The 24,634-nt window shown below is 48.9% G+C and overlaps 1 protein-coding gene across 9 annotated transcripts in view; it reads left to right on the top strand.

Annotated features, from left to right (window-relative positions):
• The window catches only part of AK8 (adenylate kinase 8), a 117,720-nt gene extending 105,285 nt beyond the window's left edge, over positions 1–12,435 (top strand). For 8 of the 9 annotated variants that reach the window (XM_032478734.1, XM_032478729.1, XM_032478728.1 and 5 more), the window contains 2 exons: positions 10,597–10,677; positions 12,098–12,435. In XM_032478734.1, the coding sequence (XP_032334625.1) occupies positions 10,597–10,677; positions 12,098–12,335 (319 nt within the window). In that variant the 3' untranslated portion in view covers positions 12,336–12,435. The remainder of the gene's footprint in view (positions 1–10,596; positions 10,678–12,097) is intronic. The other variant, XM_032478730.1, reaches the window with a different exon arrangement.
• The last annotated feature ends 12,199 nt before the right edge of the window (positions 12,436–24,634 follow it).

Raw genomic sequence — 24,634 nt, 5'->3', positions numbered from 1 at the left:
TTTTTTTTTTTTTTTCATTTTTCTAAATGGAGACTTGCAGGGCCATGCCTCGTATGATTCCATTTATATGGCGTGTCCAGACTAGGCAAATCCACAGAGGCAGAGTAGACTCGCAGTAGCCAGGGGCTGGGAGCTGGAGGATGGGGAGAGACCGCTCATGGATACAGGGCTTCCTTTGGGGCTGATGAAAGTCTCCTGAACTTACATCGTCTTGATGGTTACACACTCTATGAATACACCAAAATGAATTGCATTGTACAGTTTTAAGGGGGGGACTCATATCTCAGTAAATATGTTAAAAAAAAACAAAAAACAAGAACAGAGTTCAAGTCCCAGAAGATATTTACAGCTGGGGGCTGTACCAGTCTCCTGCGGCTGAACCACAAATTCTTCCTTGAAGGGGGACCCAGTGGAACATGCTTGTGTCAGCCACACTACGGGGCGCTGGCTGACTGTCCTCCAGCCCAGATGTTCTTCTGGGACTGAACTGGTGTCCACACCAGCGTACGTCATCGATGATCAGTGTTGCTCAATGTTCCCACTGTCAGAGGTGGTCCCTGAGGCAGCAGGACGTTGGTGGAGCTGCAGGGTGTGGCTTCTGGCTGGTGTGCAGGGAAGATGGTGGGTTTCCAGGAACATGCAGGGACTTCTCACACAGGAGACCAGCTGGGTAGTGAGCCAGGCCCCCCTCAAACACACACACGGAGCTGAAGGGCCAGCGAGAGAAAAGGGAGTGATGAGTGTGGGTGCCCAGTGGCCCCTAAGAGCCATTGTGACTCCACTGAGGTGAGTGCCCTGTACTGATGGCCGGCTTGCCCAGTGTGCATGGGCACAGAGATTCCGGGAGAGGGCAATGTTGGGGCAAGTTTGGACACTAGGCCTGCTGGACCCGGGAAAGGCCAGAATTTTTAGAGTCCTCCTGTGTCCACACACATCCAGGCTGAGAGCCACTGGTCTGGACTGGCACCACCGGCTGCACAGACTGGCTGTCTTGGAGTGGAGCTCTGGCCAGCGTTCCACGTGTCTACTGTCATTTCTGTCCTAAACCATTTGCCTTTCTCTTTGGGAGAAGTTTGCAGAACTTTCTGGCTTCCAGCGATCTGCATTTCACGATCGTCTCGGGAGTGGTCGTGTGCAGAGGAATTATTCTCAGAAATTTTTAGATGACTTAAAAACAGAGACCGATTATGCTGGAATTTGATCCTGGGGTCATTCTTACACCAGCCTGCTGCATTCTGTGTAGCGAGTGGTGAGCTGCCAGGCGTGCTCGCTAATTTACCCATTAATGACGGTCGGAGAGAGTGTTCCTCCTGCCTCTGGAGAGATTTTAGACACTGGCAGGATAGATTTGCCGCTATCAATTATGCACAGTTTTCAACTAGAAATGGCCAGCGGGAGCCTCGTTTTTTCAGGAGTGGGGAGCGGCAGTGACGGAACATTGCAGCTGCTACCTGAGGGCAGGAGACATGATGCCCCAGGTTTTAAAATGAGGTTGAGATGTTTGGCCTTTCATTTTCAAATGGGACTCTTGTCAGAGTGAAAAAATATACATAATAAAAAATTTAAAGCTCTTCCCGGGAAGGGAAGCTCCTTTCCCGTCTCCAGGGAGGCCTCAGGTCCGAACTGTCTGCAGCACCGCCCTCCCCCGCTGGCAGCTTTTCCCCCAGCTGCGATGGGGGTCCACCTGCACCTGTGGCCCGGGACGCCGGGAGGGCCGGCACGACCCCGCAGGGCGGGGGGGCCCTTCTCTGTGGGGTGGAACGAGCCCCCAGCGGCACCGGCTGGCTCCCTCGCCTGCTCACCCACTCCTGTGCCACCCGTGTGCTTAGCCCTCACCACGTCCCTGCACGAAGGGCGCGGCGCAGACCAGGCAGCCCAGCCCGTCCTCAGCCGGCTCACCCCGGTGCGCTCCGAGGGGTGACTCTTCTGCAGCCAACCCAGTTCTTACTCTGTATTTTTTGATCATCTAGGCACAGTTCACTTGCTCCGCCCAAGTCCCCTTTCTTCCTGCTACTTTTAGCTCCGTTTATCTTTTTTTTTTTTTTAAGTATAGTTGATTTACAATGTTGTGTTAGTTCCTGGCGTACAGCATAGTGATTCAATTATATATATGTTCCTTTTTATATTCTTTTCCAGTATAGACTTTTACAAGGTATTGAATATAGTTCCCTGTGCTCTACAGTAGGACCTCGTTGTCTGTCTATTTAATATATAGTAGTTTATATCTGCAAATCCCCAACTCCCACTCTATCCCTCCCCACCCTGGTAACCGCACCACCTGAAGGTGCCCAATCTCGTCTGATCCGTTCATCTTTCAATCCGATTAGCTTTCTCTAACAGCTTGCCCATCCCTCCCTGCTGTCCCCAGTGCCGTCACCTCTAGACAGGGTTGCTGCCTCCCCCTGCCCTTGGACTCTTGTCCCGATGAGTCTGTAGCAGTGGTCACTCCTGCTTTGTGCTGTGCGATCACCCCACTGTTTGGCGACTGCCTCGATGTTGCCTCACCACTCGATGTTCCAGGGGCACACATTTTAGTTAAAGACGAGAAGGCCATTCTACTGTACAAGGTCACTTTGCCTTTTCCTTGGTGGCTCTCCTTTCTCTCTGGTTCCCTGCTTCAGTGGCGGTCATTGCAAAGTTCCCCTTGAGAGAAGACCCCTTGATTACACCGAAATCTGAGAGCCACTCTGCCTGAGCTCCAGCCCTGGCAAGGGGCTCCCAGTGGCAGAGGCTGAGAGTTGGTTTAAAGCACAGACAGCGCCGCTGCTCCAGGGGGCCCAGCGCATCCTCCAGGCTTCAAGGGAACTGGGGCAGGAGGAGGTGTTTGAGCCTTTTTGGGGAGTCTGTCCACCTAGACCAGACTTTACCAGTTTGAATATCAAATTTGGAAACACAAGGTAGGAAGGGATCTGTTTGTGCCTCCTCCTGAATGTCATTAGTGTGCATGTAATTTACATATTCTGGATACAAACCCTTTATCCAATATAGGTTTCACAAATATTTCTCCCAGTCTGTGGCATGTCTTTCACTTTCTTAATGTCTTTTGAAGCACATGAGTTTTTAATTGTTAGATTTTTAATGAAACCTAATTCATCAATTTAAAAATCTATGGATCATGATTTTGTTGTCATATGTAGGAAATCTTTAACCCCAGGTCACAAAGATCTTCTTCTAGAAGTTTAATAGTTTTAGGTATATATTTCTGTCTGTGACCCATTTTATTTAAGTTTTGTGGATGGTGTGAGGTACCAATCAAGATTCTGATTATGATTATTTGCACACGGATGTCTGATTGTTCCAGCACCGCTGGGTGAAAAAACCATCTTTCTCCGTTGAACTGTATTGGTACCTTTGCTGGAAAGTAATTGGTCATATTTGTATGAGTCTGTTTCTGGACTCTGTTCTGTCCCTTTAATCTGTGTATCTAGCCTTCCGTTAACACTCATACTGTCTTGACTACTGTAGCTTGTCAGTAAGCCTTGAAATCAGTTTGTTCTTCTTTTTCAACATTTTTTGGTGATTCTAATTCTTTTCCAGAAATATCCTCCATATAAATTTGAGAATTAACTTGTGTGAAATCTTCAAAACACCTTCTTGGAGTTTTGGTTAGAATTGTATTGAATCTGTAGACCTATTAGAATTGACATTTTAACAATATTGAATATCTGAATCCATGAACATGGTATAGCTCCTCATATTTATTTAAGTCTTTGATTTCTTTTTAAAAAATTTTTTATTGAGGTATAGTCAGTTTACAATGTTGTGTCAATTTCTGGTGTACAACATAATGTTTCAGTCATATGTATACATATATATTCTTTTCATATTCTTTTTCATTATAGGTTACTACAAAATATTGAATATAGTTGCCTGTGCTATACAATATAAACTTGTTTATCTGTTTTACATGTCTTTGATTTCTTTCATCAGTGTTTGATAGTTTTCATTATACAGATCTTTTTACATATTTTGCTAGCTTTATACCTAAGTATTCCATTTTTATATTATTGTAAATGGTACTTTAAAATTTTAATTTTTAATTGTTTATTGCTAGTATCTTGAAAAGTTGGTTTATTTTTTGTTTATTGATTTTGTATCCTGTGAATTCATTAAACCTACTTGTTAGTTATAGTAGCCTTTTTGAAGATTCTTTGGGGCTTCTAATTAGATGATCGTGTCATCTGCACATGACACAATTTTATTTCTTCCTTTTCAGTTTGTATGCACGTCTTAGTGCACTAGCCAGGACTCCCGGTAAGAGGTTGAATAGGAGTGGTAAAAATGGACACCCTTGCCTTGTTCCCGGTCTTAAGAGGAAACATTTAGTCTTTGACCATTAAATATGATGCTAGCTTTAGTTTTTTGCCAAACACCTCTTATTAGATTGAGGAAATACCTTCCCTTTCTAGTTTGCTTGGAATACTTATCAGGAACTGATGTAAAATTTTGTGAAGTGCTTTTCCTGCGTCTCTTGCCATGACTATATAGTTTTCTTCTTTCATCTGATAATATAGTTAGATTGATTACTTTTCAAATTTTGAAATGGATTTTCATTACCAGGCTAAACCCTAATTAATTATAATGTATTATTCTCTTTATGTATTGCTGCATTCAATTTGCTAATATTTTATTGATTATTTTTGCATCTCTACTCATGAGGAATATTGGCCTATAGTTTTCCTGTGGTGTCTTTGTCTAGTTTCTGGTATCAGGGAAAGACTGCCTGATAAAATAAGTTCTAGCCTCTCCTTTTCTGTTTTCTGAGTTTGTATAACATTGACTTTGTAGTCAGTGTAGAATTAATATTATTGTATGGCTCATATTTTTTGGTCCATCCATTTTTTTTGTATATGTGTGTATATTCATTAAATCTGAGGCCAGAAATCCACCCCTTCCCGTACTTTATCATAATGTTTATTAACCACATCATAGTGCTTATTTTTTATTGTAACATATACATAAAATTTACTATTTTAACTATTTTAAGTGGACAGTTTGTTCGTATTAAGTACATGATCCTTGTTGTGCAGTCACCCCCACCATCCGTCTCCAGACTTTTCTGTCGTCTCAAACTGAAACTCTGCCCCGGTAAACAACAACTCCAAACTTCCCCTCCCTGCAGCCCCTGCTGCCACCTGTGAATTTGACTAGTCTAGATATCTCATATAAGTGGCATCCTACAATATTTGTCCTTCGGTCTGACTTACTTCACTTCATGCAACATGTTCAAGGTTCATCCAGGTTGTAGCAGGTGTCAGGATTCCATTCCGTTTTAAGGCTGGCTAATATTACAGAGTGGGTATATGTCACATTTTGTTTATCCACTCATCCACTGATGGGCATTTGGGTTATTTCTGCCTTTTGGCTATTGTGAATAATGCTGCAGTGAACTTAGGTGTGCCAATCTCTGTTCCAATCTCTGCTTTCCCTTACTTTGAGTATATATCAGATGTGGAGTAGCTGGATCACATGGTAATTCTATGTTTGATTTTTCCAGGAACCGACATACCATTTTTCACAGTGGTTGCACTATTTTACATTCCCACCGGCAATGCACAAGGGTTCCACTTTCTCCACATCCTCACCAACACTTGCTATTTGCTGGGTTTTTGATAACAGCCATCCTGATGGGTGTGAAGTGATGTCTCATCGTTGTTACATCATGATGTTCTGCATGGAGTTTTGCATGTAGTAGAGGCTTATGGGTTGAGATCGGGGGCTACAAGAGCAGCCTCTGGGCAGAACGGGACACCATATTTACTTAAAGTCAGTGATCCTATGTCTTATCTCTCAGTTTATCAAATCTATCCATGGGTCCAGAGAAGATTCTGTCCCCCAGTTTTCAGTGAATTTAGCTTTCGGGCAGGGGGTAAGCTTCAAGGCCTTTGAGGAAGAAAGCTTCCTTTGTTTCCCAAACAGAGCCCCAGGCAGTATGATCAGAGGGGTCATGATGAGGGTGGGTCAGGAGATCCCAGCTGTCATTGGGTGTCTGACATCAGCGTCCTGAGTGACAGAGTGTGAGCCCTCCCCTCTCAGTTTCCCCATCTTGTACACTGAGCAGACTGGGTCAGAGCAGTGGTTCTCAGTGTTGGCTACATACTGTTATCACTTAGCGAGCTTTTAAAAATCTCCATTCTCACAGCTCACCTTGGGCCAAGTAACACAGAATCTCTAGGGCTAGGCCCCAGGCCTCAGTGTTCTCCAAGCTCCCCTGATGGTTCCAGGGCTCGGCCCCCGTGAGACCGGGGATTAGAGCCCTGCTTCCCACAGCTGCCTGAGTGTGACTCACCTGAGCTTCTGGTTTTCAAACACAGGTCTTCCAGCCCCTCCCCTGGAGATTTTGGTTTGGTAGTTCTGGGAGTGGTGCCCGGAATCTGTTTTTTTGTTTGTTTGTTTTGTTTTTGCTGTTTGTTTTTATTGAAGTATAGTTGCTTTATGATATTGTGTTAATTTCAGGTCAGAACATGTATTTTAGACAAGCCCTCCAAGGGATTCTCAACATCAGACAAATCTGGGAAATACAGGATGAGAGCAGCACTTCTCCAACCTCACTGTGCATACAGGTCACTGTAGGTCTTGCTAAAATATAGACTCCGCTTCAGTGGGCGGGCGGTGGGGCGTGAGTTCCCAGCTGGTGCTGGTGCCACTGGTCCAGGGACCACACTTGGAGCAGCGAGGGATTTAGACCAGCCTGAAATTCTGCAAATCCCAAAGCAGGTGTAGCTCCCGCCCCTGGTGAACCCAGGCACCCCCTGTACTCACACACACCCGAGTGTCTCTGCCTGGCACGCCCTGCTTTGAGCAGTCTCTGCTCTCTTTGCTTCCCCATTCTCCCTTATCTGGCTGTGTTATTGTAAATGACTAGCAGAAGACAAAAAACTGGCAGGTGGGGGCATGCATGGGGTGGCATATCTCCACAGAGCTGCCTGGGCTCCCCACTCCACCTGCCAGCTGGCTCTGGCATCGGGGCGCCACGAGCCTGGCTAATCAGAAGCTTCCAGCATGGAAGCACAGCTCCTCCCCAGCGCGGCTTCTCCCAGCGACGTGTTTCAAGTCCCAATTTGGTGTCCTCATGCTTCTGATCTTGCCAGCCTTTCACAAGCCATTCCGTTGAATGACGACAAGCAGTCCTGATATGCTGGGTTAAAAAATCTTTCAATTGGGGGCTTGTTTGTTTATGAAGCAGCATCAATTATCAGGGATTTCCAAACTGGCTTCCTTTCTACTGGCGTCGGCATCCGGAGCGGCACCATCAGCCGCCGGGCGCGGTGACAGCCGTGTTTTTGGTGTTGCTGTTGAGCCTCTCAAGTTCCGGGGGTGCGAGGCAGAGGGGTGCGGGGGGAGGCATGTTTGGAGTGTAGGGGATGAAAGCACATCGAAACAGCTGTGCTCCCCGTGTTCAGACGCTGCCGATCTCATGTGTTTTATTTGGTGGCTGTTATTTTGCGGCACGTGGTGAATGGAAATCATTGTCGAGGAGGCGTGCGGGGAAGAAGTGGATTTTCATGGCTCCCGCCCGCCAGGCTGCACTCACTTCGTGGAGGGGTGGCTGCAGCTTTCATCAGGTACCCACGAGGGGCTTCTTGGCAACTGGGCAGAAGTGGACCTCAGCAAATAGCGTGGGCAGAACAAGAGAAGGAGAAGAAAGGCAGTGGGAGATGCTGGCCTTGAAGGAGAGCATTTGACTCACTTTTATTTTTTTAAGTTAACACATTTTCTGGAAGCAAGCGGCATTGGAGAGGCTAGGTGTATTACATGGCCTTTGGATTGTGATTGCAGGAAACCCAGGTCAGTCTGGCTTAAGCAAAAGAGATTTATGTATCCATGTCGGGAAAGCACTGAGGGGGGTTTGGCTTCAGGCACAGCTTGATCTGGGGCCCCAAACAGCCATTGCTCTCTGCTCTTGGGGTGGGCTTTATTCTTGGGTAGGCTCTCTCTGGGGCGTAGGCACCAGGCAACCCCAGGCTCCCAATTGCTTAGCAGCCCCAGACAAAATGAAGCTCCTTCCTCTCTGGCAAGCCTGCGGGGCAGCCTCTCATTGGCCTGGCTTGGATCAGTCTGCATCCTGACCCACTTCCTGGGGCCAGGAGGAGCCAGTACTCAGACTGGCCTCACCTGGGCGTCCCTCATGCTCAGCCCCACAGTCCTGGGATGGGCTAACTCCAAACAAGTCACAGGCATGAGAGGGGATCAGGGTGGCTCCCCAGAGGGGTTCGGGAAAATCACTGGGAAGCTGAGTGTGAGGACAGCGTGAGACACCTGGGGCAGCCCAGCTTCCCGCAATCTGTCATCTCCTCAGTCTGCCGTGGCCGCATCCTCTGTAATACACGAGGTTTTGACTCAGACCAGTGACTCATAATCATTTTTAAGAACTAGCACCCCTTTGAGAATCTGTTGAGAAACGTGGACCTATCCCCTCCCAGAAGACACATGGAGCCCTCAGTTTGTATCTAATTGCCAGAGGTCACAGGACCTGCAAAGGTGCCTGGGTCAGAATCCCTGGTCCAGGTGTTATCCGAGGCAGCGGATTCCAGTCCCTGGGAGGGATACTGGGCTCCCTCCAAACCTGCTGAACCAGCATTTCTGGGCCAGGGTGTTGGCATCCTGCACAGTCACAGATTCCCAAGAGGATGCTGCTGCAACTGGTCCCTGGGAATTAGGGGAACGTGTCTTAGATCCCTTCCAACCCTTGAATTAAGCATCATTCTCAACGCTACAAGTTGGTTGAATTTTTTGGCTGGGATGGAGCAGTCAGGCAATAGGCAGAGAGAGTGTAAACAGAACACTAGAACCGTGTGTCGTTTATTCACTTATTCCTTCACATGAGTTTCCTGAGCACATACCCAGTGTCAGGACCCTGGCTGGGGGGCGGGCATTGCTCTGACCCCAGGGGTGGCACCGGCGCCCAAGAGGCTGGTCCAGGGCCCGTAGGGACCAATGCCCCACTGGACTCACCAAAGCTCAGCCCCTTGGCAGCCCCTTCAACACATCTGGTGAATTCCTGGGATGACGGTGAGGGGCTTCTGTCGTTCACGCACTTGGAAGAGGCAGAGTATTCATCCCAAAAGCCTCGCAGCCAAGAGTGGCAGTGGGAGATCTCATTTCTGTGCATTTTCGCTACACTTAGAGGTGCCTCTCATCTGAGCTGACTTACTTGGGAGTGAAATGAATGAGGCTTTGGGTGCGCAGCGAGTGTTGTCACTGACGTTGCCCCCTCGGGAGCATCATGGGACCTTGACACCATGATGACAGCTCTCTTCAATGTCCTGTCTCAGTCCTATCCACTGGGCTGGTAAACGTGGGCTTACTTCAGTGCTGGGCACACAGCAGGCATTCAACAAATGTAGGTATGAATTAAGGGACAGATGAGTAAACAGTAAGTGAGCTGTGGAATATTCCAGAACTTATTGTTTTAAAAGCAAACTGAGATAGTCTGCCGCCAGAAGGCAGGGCCTGGATTAGATCTGTGGGCAGGAGCCAGAGCCCGCGGGCCTCTGCGCCGCGACCCGCCGCCCCCAATCAGAGCAGCAGCACCTCCCACCTGTCCCATTTCCTGCCCTGCTACGCTGGGGCTGGGCGATTCTTTGTGGTGGGAACTGTCACCCTGGCTTCTACCCACTAGATGTGAGTAGCACCCCGTCCCCAACTGTGACAACCGAAAGTGTCCCCTTACGTTGCCAAATGTCTTCTCAGGGCAAATTAGTCCCTATTGAGAACCTCCATCCTCCTTTTATTAAAAAAATTTTTATATAAAAAAAGGATTCCATTGCCAGAGAGGGATCAAACCATCTGAACTAGGGGTTCAGGAGATGTAGTCCCAGGCATGCCCAGCTGGAGAGTCCTGAGTTATCAGAAGTGAGCGCTGTATCTTTTCTTCTGGGCTCTGATTTGGCCTGTTGACTTTTGAGGGTCCTGTTCCCTTGGATCCAGAGCCCTTTGTGGCGGAGAGAGTGATGAAGCAGAGAACACGCAGCCCTGCCCTCTCAGGGGGGGGTGTGGGCAGTCAGAGCCCGGACCCTCAGGAAGGGGTCCAGGAGGCCAAGAAGAATAGAGCGCTCGCTGCCATGTTTGAGCGCCCAGGATGCACAAAGCCTGCTTTAAGCTCGTCACACACTTCATCTCCTTGAATCTTCAACACCATGAAGTATTATAGCCCCATTCTGCAGGTGAGGAAACTGAGTCTGAGGGAGGTTGTGTTGGTGGCCCGAGGTCACACAGCAGGTCCACGGTGGAGGTGAGATTCTAACCCAAGTGTTTGTGACTCCAGAGAATATGCTGTTCTCCCACCGGGATGGGGCATGTGCCCCCCAGAGCTCCCCTGACTAGTGCCCCCTCCACGGAAGCCCACCCCCCCCCCCGGGAGTGATGGGGGCTGGGAGCTGTCCCGGAATCGGGGGTGGAGAGCTGCGGCGACAGGGTGCCGCCCCCTCCCGCATCTTTCCCTCCCAGAATCTGGTACCCGAGCCCTGAGCGACGGCCCCGAGGCCCCACCCACTTTCGGCGCCGACGCCGCCCCGGGTCTCGCGCAGGGCAGCCTGCGGCTCCCCCCGGCCTGCGGCTCCCCCCGGCCGACGCCGCGCCCGCTCTTCCCTGCAGGGTGTTCTTCCTGAACGTGCCGTTCGATTCCATCGCGGAGCGGCTGACCCTGAGAAGAACCGACCCCGTCACGGGAGAAAGGTTTGTGCCGGCCTCCCCGTGGGCCGGCCTGAGGGCTGCAGGCGCCACGGCCCCCGGGAGCCCCTCTCCGTCCTGCCGCCCGGTGCCGGGGCAGGCAGCTCCAGGGAGGACGCGGGTGACGACTGACGGAAGATTCTAGAAAGGGGGTTCGCCTGGCTCGCTCCTCTGCACTCTCTGTCCTCTGTCTTTTCCTGGAAAAGCAGCGAGGACTTCAGCGCCCGGGGCTCAGCCGCCCGGTGCCGGGCTCTCTCCGCCCCCGCGTGTGTGACATGGCCCCCTGGGCCTTCGCTGTCGCTGCCCCGCGTCCCAGAGGGGGTCGCTGAGCGGACACGCACCCCCGGACCCCCCCCCCCCCCCAGTTACAGGGAGTAAATTCAGGTTTTGTTCTGCAGTCTGACCGAGTACACTCACCATGTTGGTGGTGAAACACAATTTAAAGCCCCTGCCGAGGCGGGAGGCAGAGCGCGTACTCGGCACGCAGGAGCTCCTGGCTTCGGTCCCCAGTACCTCCATTAAAAATAATAATAATTAATAAGCCTAATTACCCCTCTCCCCACCATCAAAAACAAAAAACAAATAAAAATTTTAAAAATGTGCAAAATCAATTAAGAGAACTCAAAACATAAAAGATAAATCTTAAAAAATAAAAATTAAAAAAAACAAAAGTCCCTGCCGATCCCCAGTACCTCCATTCAAAAATAAATAAATAAATAAATAAACCCAATTCCCCCACAAAGAAAATTAAAAATAAACAAAATAAAACAAAGTCCCTGCTATTGCAAAGAGGTAGAAGCTTCCCTCTTTCCCCGTGACCAGCGTCCTGTTTCTTGGTCACCAGGCCACGTGTCTCAGCAGGACTCCGTGCAGGGAGGGGGCAGGACGGGGGTACCCGGATTTCCCAAAACTATAGGCTGACCCCTCGCCCCGCTGCTGGGGGATGCGCTGACCCACGTCAAGTGCAATGGCCTTCACATGCCTGCCCAGGGCCTCTCCCACAGTGACCGCCACCCTCCTGTCATCTCGCTGCTCACAATCCGTGTTATAACACCCCATCCCCCGTTTGACTGTAAACTCCACAAACCAGAGGCAGCGTCTGTCTTGCCTGCCATTGCCCCTGTCAACAGACCTGGCAGGTGCTTCATAACTATTGTTTGGAAGGAGGAAGGAAGGGAATGAAAGAAAGGCATTTGGCACTTAGTATATTATTACCTTCTGCCTCCCTCTCCCCTGGGCGGGGACACACCTCTGGTCTCCCTGAGGCTCCCGGGGTCAGCCGAGGGCGTGCACGCAGCTGGTGCTTCGTAAATGTATGATGGTGGTGGGAATGGGCACCAACTTGCTCGACGGTAGGACAGAGGGCCCGTTTCTCCCCTGCCCTTGGGGCTGGGTCCTGGGTCACCGGCTTCCTCTCCTCTTGTAGGTACCACCTCATGTACAAGCCACCTCCAACCATGGAGATCCAGGCCCGCCTCCTGCAGAACCCAAAGGATGCTGAAGAGCGGATCAAGCTCAGGATGGACCTGTTCTACAGGAGCGCTGCGGACCTGGAGCAGTTCTACCGGCAGGCCATCACCCTCAACGGGGACCAGGACCCCTACACGGTCTTCGAATACATAGAGAGTGGGATCATTAATCCCTTACCCAAGAAAGTCCCCTGATGGGTCCAGAGCCAGGAGCACCCCCCAGGGAAACAAAGTTAACCCTCACCCCCACCTTCTGGAACCTCAGCCAAGCCAATAAAGAGTGTATAGGCTCATGTGTTCTGAGAGATGAAGTAGCTGGAAGGTGGCCTTGTTTGGGGGCCTGGGGACACAGGACAGGCGAAGCCCAGGGAGGCAGTGAAGTGGAGCCCGGAGGGGCCGGGTCAGACCTCCGATGAGTCACCGAACCCTCAGAACCTCTGTCTTCACAACCAAAGTGTGGTAATGATGGTACCTGCCTCACCAGGTTGCTTTGGGGTTAAATGAAATGATGCAGGCAAAGCTCTCAGCACAGAGCCTGCCGCATGTTACGCTCTCAGGAAGCAGTTTTCCCAAAGCCACAATCTCTAGAGCAGCCTGTCTGGCAGAACTCTCTGGAATGATGGGCATGCTCTCTGACTGTCCAACATGGCAGGCACTAGCTGGAGGTGGCTGCTGAGCATGGGCGACGTGGCTACTGCAAATGAGAAGAAAAAGGCATGTACTGTATTTTCACTGTTTTAAATGTCAATAGCCACACGTGGCTAGTGCAGCCATGCGAGACAGCATAGTTCTAGACACGCTTAGCTGTTTCTTAAGACTTGCTGGAATCCCTTAGAAGGCCTGCCTTCAGCTCCCACTGAAACAGCCCCTCTGGGTCCTGCCGAGCCCACAGTGCCCAAGAGTGGACACTGGAGGGTGTCCACCGTCGATACCACCACTTCGACGGTGATATCGAAGGCTGCCAGCTCTGATCCTCTCCCAAGAGCCCCTCTCCCCATTTTTTTTCTTACCTTGTTAGGAAGGTACTTGGGTGATTCCCTCCATGGACAGAGAGGACATTGGATCCGCAGACGGTAAGTGACTGGCCTGAGGTCACCCAGATGCATGGCTAGGCCTGAACCCAGTCTCTGGTGTTCTCTGCCTGTGGGGGCCTCAGTGGGCCAGACCGGCCTGGGCCTGAGACTCAAGTTCTAGCCTCTGGGCTCTGGGCAGCTCTGGGACTTCGGGCCTAATGACTAAAGCCCCTTCCCAGCCTCGGGCACCCAGAGTCGCTCCAGCAAAGATCTGACCCTGGCACCAGCCATAGTAGCCAGTGACCGTGCCAGCCGGCAGCTGGGGTGCACGGAGCCAGGCCTCTGGGCCTGCCCTCCTGTCTCTACCCCGGTCGTTGCAAACTGAGCCCTGAGCCTGTCCAGCCAGACTTTCCAGAGGCTGGGTCCTCTCCAGAGGCAGCATCCTGGCCTCTGCACCTTCCCCTGCCTAGCGGCTCAGCCTCTGACTCTCTCTCCTCGTGCTGCACGGGCACTGGGTACCACTGCCCAGAATTCCATCAGGGCCTCCCCTGCCTAGGCCCCACTTCTTTCCAAAGCCCCGGAAAAGGGTGTCTACCGGGAAAGTCCCCTGACAACAGGCTCCTGCCCATGAAGCCTCCCCAGACGCTCGGAGGCCCCGGAGAGGCCCCAGGTGCTGCCCTCGCGGCCAGGTCGTACATGCTGCATGCTGTGATGGAGCTGCACACTGGTACCCAGCATCCCCAGATTGGAGGAGACAGAAAACCAGGAAAGTGGCCAGCACCAGCCTGGCCTGGGATCACTTCCTTTTCTGTCTGCCCCCTTCCCCCTCACTTGTCATTGTGGGTACCAGAGGATAGAGTCTCACTTTTCTCTCAATGAAACGCCATTTGGATATAGATCCTTAGCCAAGGACATCATAAAACACTCATTTATTTAGTTAACAGAGTGATGCTTGTTTTGTGGATGACTTCCTCTCTGGGGCTGCCCAAACAGTTAGCCCTCCTCTTCCGCTAGCTGCCCCGCCCTGCCCCGCCCCACAGAGCAGCTGAACCCACTCTGTGAGGCAGGTGCTGTCTCCATGCAAAGCCTGGGCCGTGGAACTGAGCAGCCTGTGTCCCCATGCTGCTGTGTGACCTTGGGCAAGTTACTTCACCTCTCTGGATCCTTGTAAAATGAGAACGAGTAGTCACTGCTTCCTAGGCAGTGCCAAGCATGCATTGTGGGATAAGGGATTATTACATCTACCAAGGCTGAAAGTACGGCACGTCGCACACGCTCCATAAATGGAGTCCTAATCAGTCTCATTGTCACAGCTCCCCTTGAGGTCAGTGCTGTTTTTATCCCTAGATGAGGAAATTGGGGCTCAGAGGAGTTAAATAACTTGTGGAAGGCTGCACGTGGTAAGTGGCGGCAGGGGTTCAGGACCCAAGTCACGCCCGCTGGTCCCAGAACTCGACGTGATGTTGGGCGCAGGCACCTGCTTTTCCTGCCGTCGCTGTCGGAGCTCCAGGGGCATCCCGGCTTGCAGGGCCCCTGCCTCCCCCCGCCCCCGCCCCCGCCCCCGGGAGCTCCACGCAGCGCTCGTCCTGCCGCTTCCCGAAGCCCCGGGCATCCTGGATTCCCACGCAGGGCTTCGGTGGGGCTGCGGCGCCGCGGTCGACCCGGGGACGGCGCAGGCTTGATTGAGATGCGCTCGGCGCGCGGTCCCGGGCGCGCCCCTCGGGTGTGCGGCGGCCCGGGGCGCGCCGTCGGGGTTGGCCCAACACGCTCCTGCTCGTGTAGCTCGCTGCCCCCCGCCCCCGGAAGCGCCGAGCAAATGGCCCGCATCTCACGCCTGCGACGCGCAGCCCCTCCCGCCGCTCTGCTTAGCAGAAGGGGCTCGGAGCCTCGGGGACGAGTTCGGCTCTTCTGATTGGAGCCCTCAGCTCCAGCCTTGTCGCCGAAGTGGGAGGCCCGGCTGGAGTGTATTGGCATCCGGTTCCCGCCGCAGGGACGCTGTCTGGGGGCTTCCTGGCCCCGGAGAGGCACAGTCCCGTGGCTGGAGGGCAAATGCCCTGTTAATTTCCAGATCAGCAGCGGCGCTTGAAGTTAACCGCTGAGATCTGACTAACGGAACAGTCGCTTCCGACTTTGTCGTCACGAAATTAGCTCCCTCGATCACTTCCAGCCTCTTTCAGCACGTTGTCACCACGAACTCGCCCCTCCGCCTTCTCCCATCCCTTCACCGCGGCTCACGCCTGTGTTGGTACGGTCCCTGCCCACTCCGCTGGCAGCAGGAACTCCAGGCGGCCCAGAGGCTCCTTTGGGGCGTCTGCCCGCCCCCACCCGCAGCCTCCGCAGGCTGCTCCGGCTGTGGGACCCGCGTCTGGCTGCCGCTGATGAGACCAGCGTTACACCTGTGCTTACTCTGAGCTGGCCAATCGGCTTCTCTCTCCCAGGAATTCGGAAAGAGAACTAAGGGCAGCTGGTCCCTCTTCGCTCGCGGCCCGCAGGAGGGCGAGGACGGGGGATCAGGCTGGCCCGTGCGCAGCGCAGCTAATCGGCAGGAACCGAGAGTGAAGCAGACTCGTGCCCACCCCATTCATTCAACAGGTATTTACTGAGTGCCTACTATGTGCCCAGCGCTGGGGATATAGCTGAGAAAAAAGACAAAAATCTCTGCCCGTGTGAGGCTTACATTTTACGAAGATGATAGAAATGAGAGAGAGAGACTCCCTCATTTCTGATGGTTCCTGAGACCCACCTCTGCCCTTGGGTCCCATGAAACGGCCCTATATCCTCCCAGCCAGCTCCCCTTCCTTGCCTAGGGGGTCAGACAAGGTTCCTGGGCCCAGTGTGTGGTTAGGACTAGTCTGGGGTGTGCCCAGGGCCATGGGACCAGGAGGAAGGGAATTTAAATGAGGCCAGGACTCAGAGGAGGGCCCCTCAGGGAGGTGGAGGTGGTCGGGGAGCTGACTTCTGAGGCACAGGAGAGTTCAGAGGCATGAGAAGGTGATGTATTCATTGATTGTGGAACATACTTCCCTCTTAAAAAAGAAATATATGTATTTTTATTACTAAAACGTTACTTACAAAAAACTCAAACAATGTATCAGAAGCCCATCACATAGGAAGTGAAATTCCTGTGCTCGCCACAGGAAAACCCTTAACTGTCATTCATTAGAGATAACCAGGGTTAGAAGTTTGGAGTGAGTGGATGGATGGATGGATGGATGGACAGAAGGATGAACAGACAGGTGGCTAGATGGATGGGTATGAATACACCAATGGGACTGTATTGTATATAACCTTTTAAAAAAAAATTGTGGTCAGGTCACATGAGATCTATCCTCTTAATAATACAGGATTAACTCTAAGCTCATTGCTCAGCACCTGAACTCTAGAATTCATCCACCTCACACAACTAAAACTCTATCCCTGGTGAACAGCAACCATCCACTTCCCCCTCCCCCAGCACCTGGCAACCACCATTCTACTCTCTGCTTCTATGAATTTGACTATTTCAGATCCCATGTATAAGTGATATCATGCAGCATTTGTCCCCTGTGACTGGTTTATTTCATTTAGCATAATGTCCTCAAAAGTTCATAGGTGGTCACAAAAGGCATCTTTCTTTAGCAAAACGATTTCCTGATTTTTTTTCCACCAGCAATCCAAGGACATCAAATAAGCGACTGCCCTCCCCCAACCTGGTCATGCCTTCCCAGGGCAAGAGGGCTGAGTTCAGGTTTCACAGCCATCACTTCTGCTTAAGTGCACACTGGCTTTTAGTGTTGCCCACATGGGGAAATCCAATTTTTTCCCTCAAGCTATTTCCTTTGCAAATTTTTTCCACCTGGTCCTGGACCCAGAGGCCAGAATGATGACACTGACATCAAATTTACACTTAACTCGCTAGTGGAGCGCCAACACAGCTATTCCCAGAAACAGCAGGCGCCTCCAGCCACCTCAGGTGCAGAAGAACAAACCTGACCCGTTCACAGGCCAGGTGGGAGGTGCCCTGCATCGAACCTGATGCCTTGGATTCATGGAGGTGGGGTTTGTCCTGGAGACATGAATCTCATCCTTGATGACGACTTACGGGCTCTACAAAGCCTCGAGAGATTGGAGTGTAATGGGGGGAGATGCCTGGAAATGAATTATCTAGCCGTATCGACTGTACTGAGATGTAATTCCCGTATTGTGGAATTCAGCCATTTAAAGTGTGACTTAATGGCTTTTAATATATTCACACAGTCGTGCAACCATTCTTACTAATTTTAGAACGTTTTATTACCCCCCCCTAAGAAACCCTGTACCTATTAGCGGCCCCTCCCCATCCCCGACGTCTGGCTGTTAGCAGCCTCTCAGCTCCTGTCTGTCTCTGTGGATTTGCCTGCCCTGGTCATCTCATATCACTGGAACCACACGCTGTGTGGCCTCCTGTGTCTCTTCTTCCACTTAGTGTAATGTTGTCAGGTCTGTCCACGTTGCAGGAGGCATCAGTACTTCATTCCTTTTTATTGAGGAATAATATTCCATTGTACGGATGTCTTACAGGTTTGTTTATCCGTTCACCAGCTGCTGGGCGGTTTTGAGTTGTTTTTACTCTTTGACTGTTATGGGAAACACTGCTATGAACACTTGTGAGACAGTTTTTGTGTGGACATATGCTTTAATTTCTTTGGGTATATACGTAGGAGTGGAATTGCTGGGTCACATGGTAACTCTGTGTTTAACCTTTTGAAGACCTGCTGGATCATTTTCTAAAGTGTCTACACCATTTACATCTCCATCAGCAGTATATGAAGGCTCCAATTTCTCTATATTTTTTAAAATTTTTAAAAATTATTTTTATTTTCTATTTTTATTTTTAAACGGAAGTATAGTCAGTTTACAGTGTGTCCGTTTCTGGTGTGCAGCATAATGTTTCAGTCATACATATACATACATATATTCCTTTTCACATTCCTTTTCATTATAGATTATAAGATATTGAATATAGTTCCCTGTGCTATACAGTATAAACTTGTTGCTTATCTATTTTATATACAATAGTTAGTATCTGCAAATCTTGAACTCCCAATTTATCCCTCCCCACCACCTTTCCCCCCCTGCTAACCATAAGTTTGTTCTCTATGTCTGTGAGTCCGTTTCTGTTTTGTAAGTTCATTTGTGTCATTTTTTTTTTTTTTAGATTCCACATATAAGCGATATCATATGATATTTTTCTTCTCTGTCTGACTTACTTCACTTAGGACTGTGATCTCCAGGTCCATCCCTGTTGCTGCAAATGGCATTATTTGATTCTGTTTATGACTGAGTAGTATTCCATTGTATCCCCAGGAGACAAAGCAGAGTCCCCACAGAGAGAGAAAGAACCATGGGGCAGGGTGGGTGGAGGTTAGCAATGCATTTAATTAATTAAACAGGATTACTGTCCAGAATATGCAAAGAAGTCCTCAATATTATCAGGATACAAGCAACCATGTAGAAAAATGGAAACAGACACGAGCAGACATTTAACAGAAGAAAACAGGAACGATCAATTAGCCACAGTACATGAAAAACGGAAAACCTCGCTAGCAATCAAAGAAATGCAAATTAGGGTCACAGTGAAAGCTGCCAGCACACTCACCGCCAGCATTTAACAGGACTGATGGACGATACAGAGCGTTGGAGAGAACAGAGAGAAACTGGGACTCTCCCGCAGTGCTGGTGGGAGGGGACATTGGTTTAACCATTCAGGAAACCGCAAGGCAGTTATCTACTGATGCTTCACACGCCTGACCCGCAATTCCGAGTATCACCGAGAGAAGGGAGTGCCTGTGTATACAAACATGTTCATGGCAGTTCTGTTCCTAACAGCCCCACATCGGAAACAACACGTGTCCGTCAATCATGGCATAGTCCTATAATTAAACGTGCCGTGACAATGAAAAAGACTCCTGATAAATGCCCCTGTGGGGGTGAGTCTCACAGCCAGACCCAGAGGACTGACTGCTGTCTGATTCCATCTAGACGAAGTTCAAGGACAGATAAGAGAAATCACTGTTAATAGACAATCAGAAATAATTAAGTCACCTCTGAGAGGATCCATTGCCTGAGGAGGGGCACAAGGAGCCTTCCGTGGGATGTGAATATTCTCTTATCAGTCTGGGTAGTGGTTACACTGAAATCTTAAGCCATGGGCCTAATTGTATGTGGTATATGTTAACTTGAAAGCTGAATGCATCTGAGATAGGCTTAAACAGCATCACACATCTGTGACTGAAGAGAAAACTTTAAAAAAGGCACTAAGTGGGCATGTTACAGAAGGAAACATGAACTAAATACGGGGGGAAAGCTCAAACTTTCTAGTAACCAGGGGAATGCACCCTGGGAGAGCGTTACACGCGCCTAGCCTGGTGGTGGCTGAACAATCTGGCAGCTCCTTACGCTGAGGGAACGGGCAGCGACGGAACGCACGCAGACTATTGAGGGGGGTGAGAAGTTCTAGCGCTTTGGAAACGGGGCTGGGGGGCCAGGGGTCACCTGGGAGAGGGAGGCAGTGGCGCCTGCGCTCGGGCAGCAGTGAGAGGCTGCAGGCGAGTCATCAGAGGCATCAGCATCACCTGAGGAGCTTGTGCAACGTGGAGAGTTTAAGAGCCGCCCTCCCGCCACCCCGCAGGCTCTTGCCTTCTTGCATGCAGCCAGGCTAGGGCACCGCTTTGAAAACAGTTTCGCGATCAGGTCCCTGTATCTTGCTACCAACCTGAGGATGAAGCTGAAACGCAAAGGGGACCAGGGCCAAGAGAATCAGAGAATCGGGGGTTCGGACCTGGGGGCCTGGATTGAGTCGCCCGCCCCACTTGGGCCTCCCGCTGGATGCTCCGGGAGGCTCTCGGAGGCACCTGTCTTGAAAGATCCCCCCACACTTCCAACACTGGTTCGTGTCCCCACTGGGAGTCCTGGGCAGGGGCCCCAGGGTGGTAGATGGCGTGGTTTGTTGTCAAAGAATCACAGCCAGAGGACAGTTCCCCCAACATGGCCATTGTCTCCCTCTTACCCCCGACATCTTTTGCTTGTTTTAGGGAGAAAATAATGAAGGGAGGGAAGGGCACAGAACCTGAAAATCAGAGTACAGCCAGTTGTAGCACTAGCCGTGGTGCTGGGCTGGCTGCCCTCCCGGCGAGGACGGCGTCCTCCCACAACTGCAGGGAGAGGACCTTGGGGTTCTGTGCTTCTCCCTTCCTTTTGAAAACTAATCATGTTTAAGGAGCATGGTTTATGGGGTGAATCTCTGTGCCTGTTTCCATGGGACTGAAGGAGTTCCCAGATTTTCAGTTTAAAAACTGGGCCAGTCTTGGGCAAATTGGGACCAGTTGGTCACCCTACCAGGCTGATCAAATCTGGGAACCACAGGCCAGCTGCTTTCAGGGTTGGAGACACTTAGGAAAGCTAGAGTCCTCTATAGTCATGGTCATAGCTGCTGAGTGAGAGGAGGAGGGGGACATGGAGGGAGGGAAGCGGGGACCAAGTCCCCCAGATCCAGGAAACCCCTTCCTTCCGCAGTGTCCCTCCAGCGCCCTCTATTGACAAAGCTTAACATAGTGCTCATTGCAAAGGGACAACAGGCACTTAAGGGTGAGTTTGGAGCTGAGCATTAAAAAACCAGTAAGTGGCACCTGTGTATCACTGATTTGTTCCTTTTTATTGCTGAGTAATATTCCTTTGCATGGCTAGTCTACGTTTTGCTTATATATTTTACTTCTTGATGGACATTTGAGTTGTTTCTAGGCCTTGGAGTATTATGAACAAAACTGCCATATGTATTTCTAGAGGTTACTTTTTAGGATTCTCTTTGTATCCAGACACCTTGCTAATCTCACTTAATTCTGATAAGTTTATCGGTGGGTTCTTTTATGCTTTTTTCATGCCCAATCATACTGACTGAGGATATGATTTCTATTTTTTCCAGTCTTTATACCTTTCTCGTCTTATTGCAATGGCCAAGAACTGCAGTGCAGTGTCGAACAGGAGTGCTAACAGCAAGTCTCCTTTTTCTTGTTCCTGATCTCAGTAGAAAAGTTTTCAATATTTTACCATTAAGTATGAAATTTGTTGTAAGATTTTTTTAGATACACTTACTAAATTAGGAAGTTAATTGCACTTATTCCAAGATTGCTAAAGTTGGTCCTTTTAAAAATTGTTGAAATTAATCAATCTTTTTTCAGCTTTTGAAATGATCACACAATTTTTCTGTCTTATCCATTTACTGTGGTGAATCACATTGATTATTTTTTCCAGGTTCATTCCTAGAGTAAACCACTTAAAAAAAATTTTTTTACTATCTATTAAATGCATTTATTCAAATATATAATGAATTCCTTTTGAGGACATTTTGTTTAGGCTTTTTGCACCTGTGTTTGTCAGTAAGCTTGGCCTTGTCTTACTGGGGTTCCTACCAAAGCAGACCCCGAGACAGGAGGGGCCTGGGGTACTGGGAGGTGACCCCAAGCAGCACGCGTGTGGGAATGGGGACGTGAGACAGAAGAGGGAGAAAAGCCAGTAAGTCTAGGTTAGTGGGCGCGATACTGCTGTGGGCAAGTGGGGTGCTGTCCCACTGCGGGTCCTCCGAGCATCTCTGTGGAACACCCCTCAGAGTCATGCCTCCTGGAGAAGGGCATTTTTATCTTATTTCTCATTCCCCATTGCTTTAGAGTTGCCTCAAGGGGAGTTGACTCCCCAACACTACTGCTGTCTGCAACCAAGCAAGTTCCTGGGGTGCCAAAGCCCTCAGGCAGAGAAAAGAGACACCGATGCTCAGGCTGAGACGTGGTCAGGTGCTGGAACCTGTTTACTGCGTGTAACAGTGGGTCAGCGAAGCCAAGGGCATTCAGTGAGTGACAGGCAGCAAGCTTCTGCTACAGTCCACCCCTTAGGCTGCCCCACTGCATCTGCTCTGGGGCTGTTTCAGAAGCACGCCCTTCACCACTGAGCTAAACCCTCCCCCTCAGCTACTTTTCGATTAGTGTCTGCATAGTATAGTTTTCCATCCTTTGAAACTATCTGTATCCTTATGTTTTATCACTCTTAAGCTACATTAAAAGAAAATCAGTCGGACAATCTTTGCTTTAATTGGATGGTTTATTTGCATGTAATTTAATTACTGCCCTATTTCAGTGTAAACCCCTTATCTTACTGTTTGCTTTTCCTTTTCCCAGCCTATTCTATATTCATTTCTTCCTCCTTTCTTGCCTTTTGGGTTATTTAAAAAATGTTCTAGTTTCCTCCCTCAATTACTTTAATTATAGACCCTCTTGCTCTTCTTCAAGAGTTTACTCTAGAGAAAACATTACTTGTCAAAGTCTAATATGGATTCATTCTATCTGTTCCTGTTCAGGTCCAGGACTTAAAAGAACCAAGTGCCTGACTCCTCGCAGACCTGTCTTATTTCAGAAGCTAGGGCGTTCTGGGGGTTCGTGCAGCCACCTGTGCCTGCCTGCCTCCCCTTCTCAGTGCTCTTCCTTCAGCTTAGTTCCACCCGGCACCACCCTTGGAATTTCCTTCGGTGCTGGTCTGTGGTGATGTGTTATTTTCCACTTTTGTCTGGAAGTGTCTAACTTTCACTCTGAAAGGACTGTTTTTCCAAGCTCAGAATTCTAGGCTAGAAGTTACTCTTTCAGCCCCTCCAAAGGCACCTTCCCACTGCCTTCTCACCTTCATCATTTCCATCAAGAAGTTGATTTTAGTAAGTCTTATTACTGATTTTTTAAGGTAATTTGTCTTTTTACTTTGACTGTTTAAAATTTTTGATTTTCAGCAGTATTACTATTTTAATTTTTATTGAAGTATAATTTATTTATAATGTGTTCATTTCTGGTGTACAGCATAGTGATTCATTTATACATAAGGTATACATATAAAGGTATATATACATAAATATATATATATATATATATACACACACACATATATATATATATTCCTTTTTGTATTTTTTCATTATAGACCATTACAAGGTACTGAGTATACCTTTTCTATGTCTGTGAGTCTGTCTCTGTTTTGTAAGTAAGTTTATTTGTGTCCTTTTTTAAAAAATATTCCACATATAAGTGATACCATAAGGTGTTTCTCTTCCTGGCTTACTTCATTTAGCATGACAATCTCCAGGTCTATCCATGTTGCTGCAAATGGCATAATTTTATTTTTTATGGCTGAATAGTATTCCACTGTATATACAGCTTCTTTATCCTGTCATATGTCAATGGACATTTAGGGTGCTTCCATGTCTTGGCTGTGGTATATAGTGCTGCTATGAGCATTGGGATATATGCATGTTTTTGAATTAGAGTTTCCTCCAGATACATGCCCAGGAGTGAGGTTGCTGGATCATATGGTAAGTCTACTTTTAATTTTTTAAGGAATCTCCATGCTGTTTTCCACAGTGGCTGCACCAAACTACATTCCCACCAGCAGTGTAGGAGGGCTCCCTTTTCTCCACACCCTCTCCAGCATTAATCATTTGTGGACTTTTTAATGATGGCCATCTGACTGGTGTGAGGTGATACCTCACTGCAGTTTTGATTTGCATTCTTCTGATAATTAGCGATACTGAGCACTTCTGTGTGTGCCTATTGGACATTCGTACGTCTTCAGTGGAGAAATGTTTTAGGTCTTCTGCCCATTTTTTAGATTGGGATTTTGTTGTTGTTATTGAGCTGTTTGTATGTTCTGGAAATTAAGCCCTGTCAGTCTCATCATTTGCAAACATTTTATCCCATTCCGTCAGTTGTCTTTTTGTTTTGCTTATGGTTTCCTTTGCTGTGCAAAAGCTTGTAAGTTTAATTGGGTCACATTTCTTTATTTTTACTTTTATTTCTATTGCCAGGGTAGACTGTCCTAGGAGAACATGGCTAAGATTTATGTCAGAAAATGTTTTGCCTATGTTTTCTTCTAGGAGGTTTATAGTGTCTTGTCTTGTATTTAAGTCTTTAAGCCATCTTGAGACTGTGTATGGTGTGGGGGTGTTCTGACTTCACTGATTTACATGCAGCTGTCCAGCATTCCTAACACCACTTGCTGAACAGACTGTCTTTTCTCCATTGTATACTCTTGCCTCCTTTGTTGAAGACTGACTTTAAGCCCGTGGGGTTGGGGTTTATTTCTGGGCTCTCTATTGTGTTCCACTGATCCATATGTCTGTTTTTGTGCCAATACCATGCTGTTTTGATTACTGTAGCTGTGTAGTATTGTCTGAAGTCTAAGTTATTTCTCCAGCTTTGTTCTTCTTCAGTATTGCCTTGGCAATTCTGGGTCTTTTGTGATTCCATATACATTTTAGGATTATTTGTTCTGGTTCTGTGAAAAATGTCCTGGGTAATTTGATAGGGATCACAGTAAATCTGTAGATCGCTTTGGGTAGTATGGCCATTTTAACAGTATTAATTCTTCCAATCCAAGAACATGGGTTATCTTTCCATTTCTTTAAGTCATCTTTCACTTCCTTAATATTTCGTA

Source organism: Camelus ferus, chromosome 4 (genome assembly GCF_009834535.1).
Source record: "Camelus ferus isolate YT-003-E chromosome 4, BCGSAC_Cfer_1.0, whole genome shotgun sequence".
NCBI lineage: Eukaryota > Metazoa > Chordata > Mammalia > Artiodactyla > Camelidae > Camelus > Camelus ferus.
This window is presented reverse-complemented; position numbering and strand designations above follow the sequence as displayed.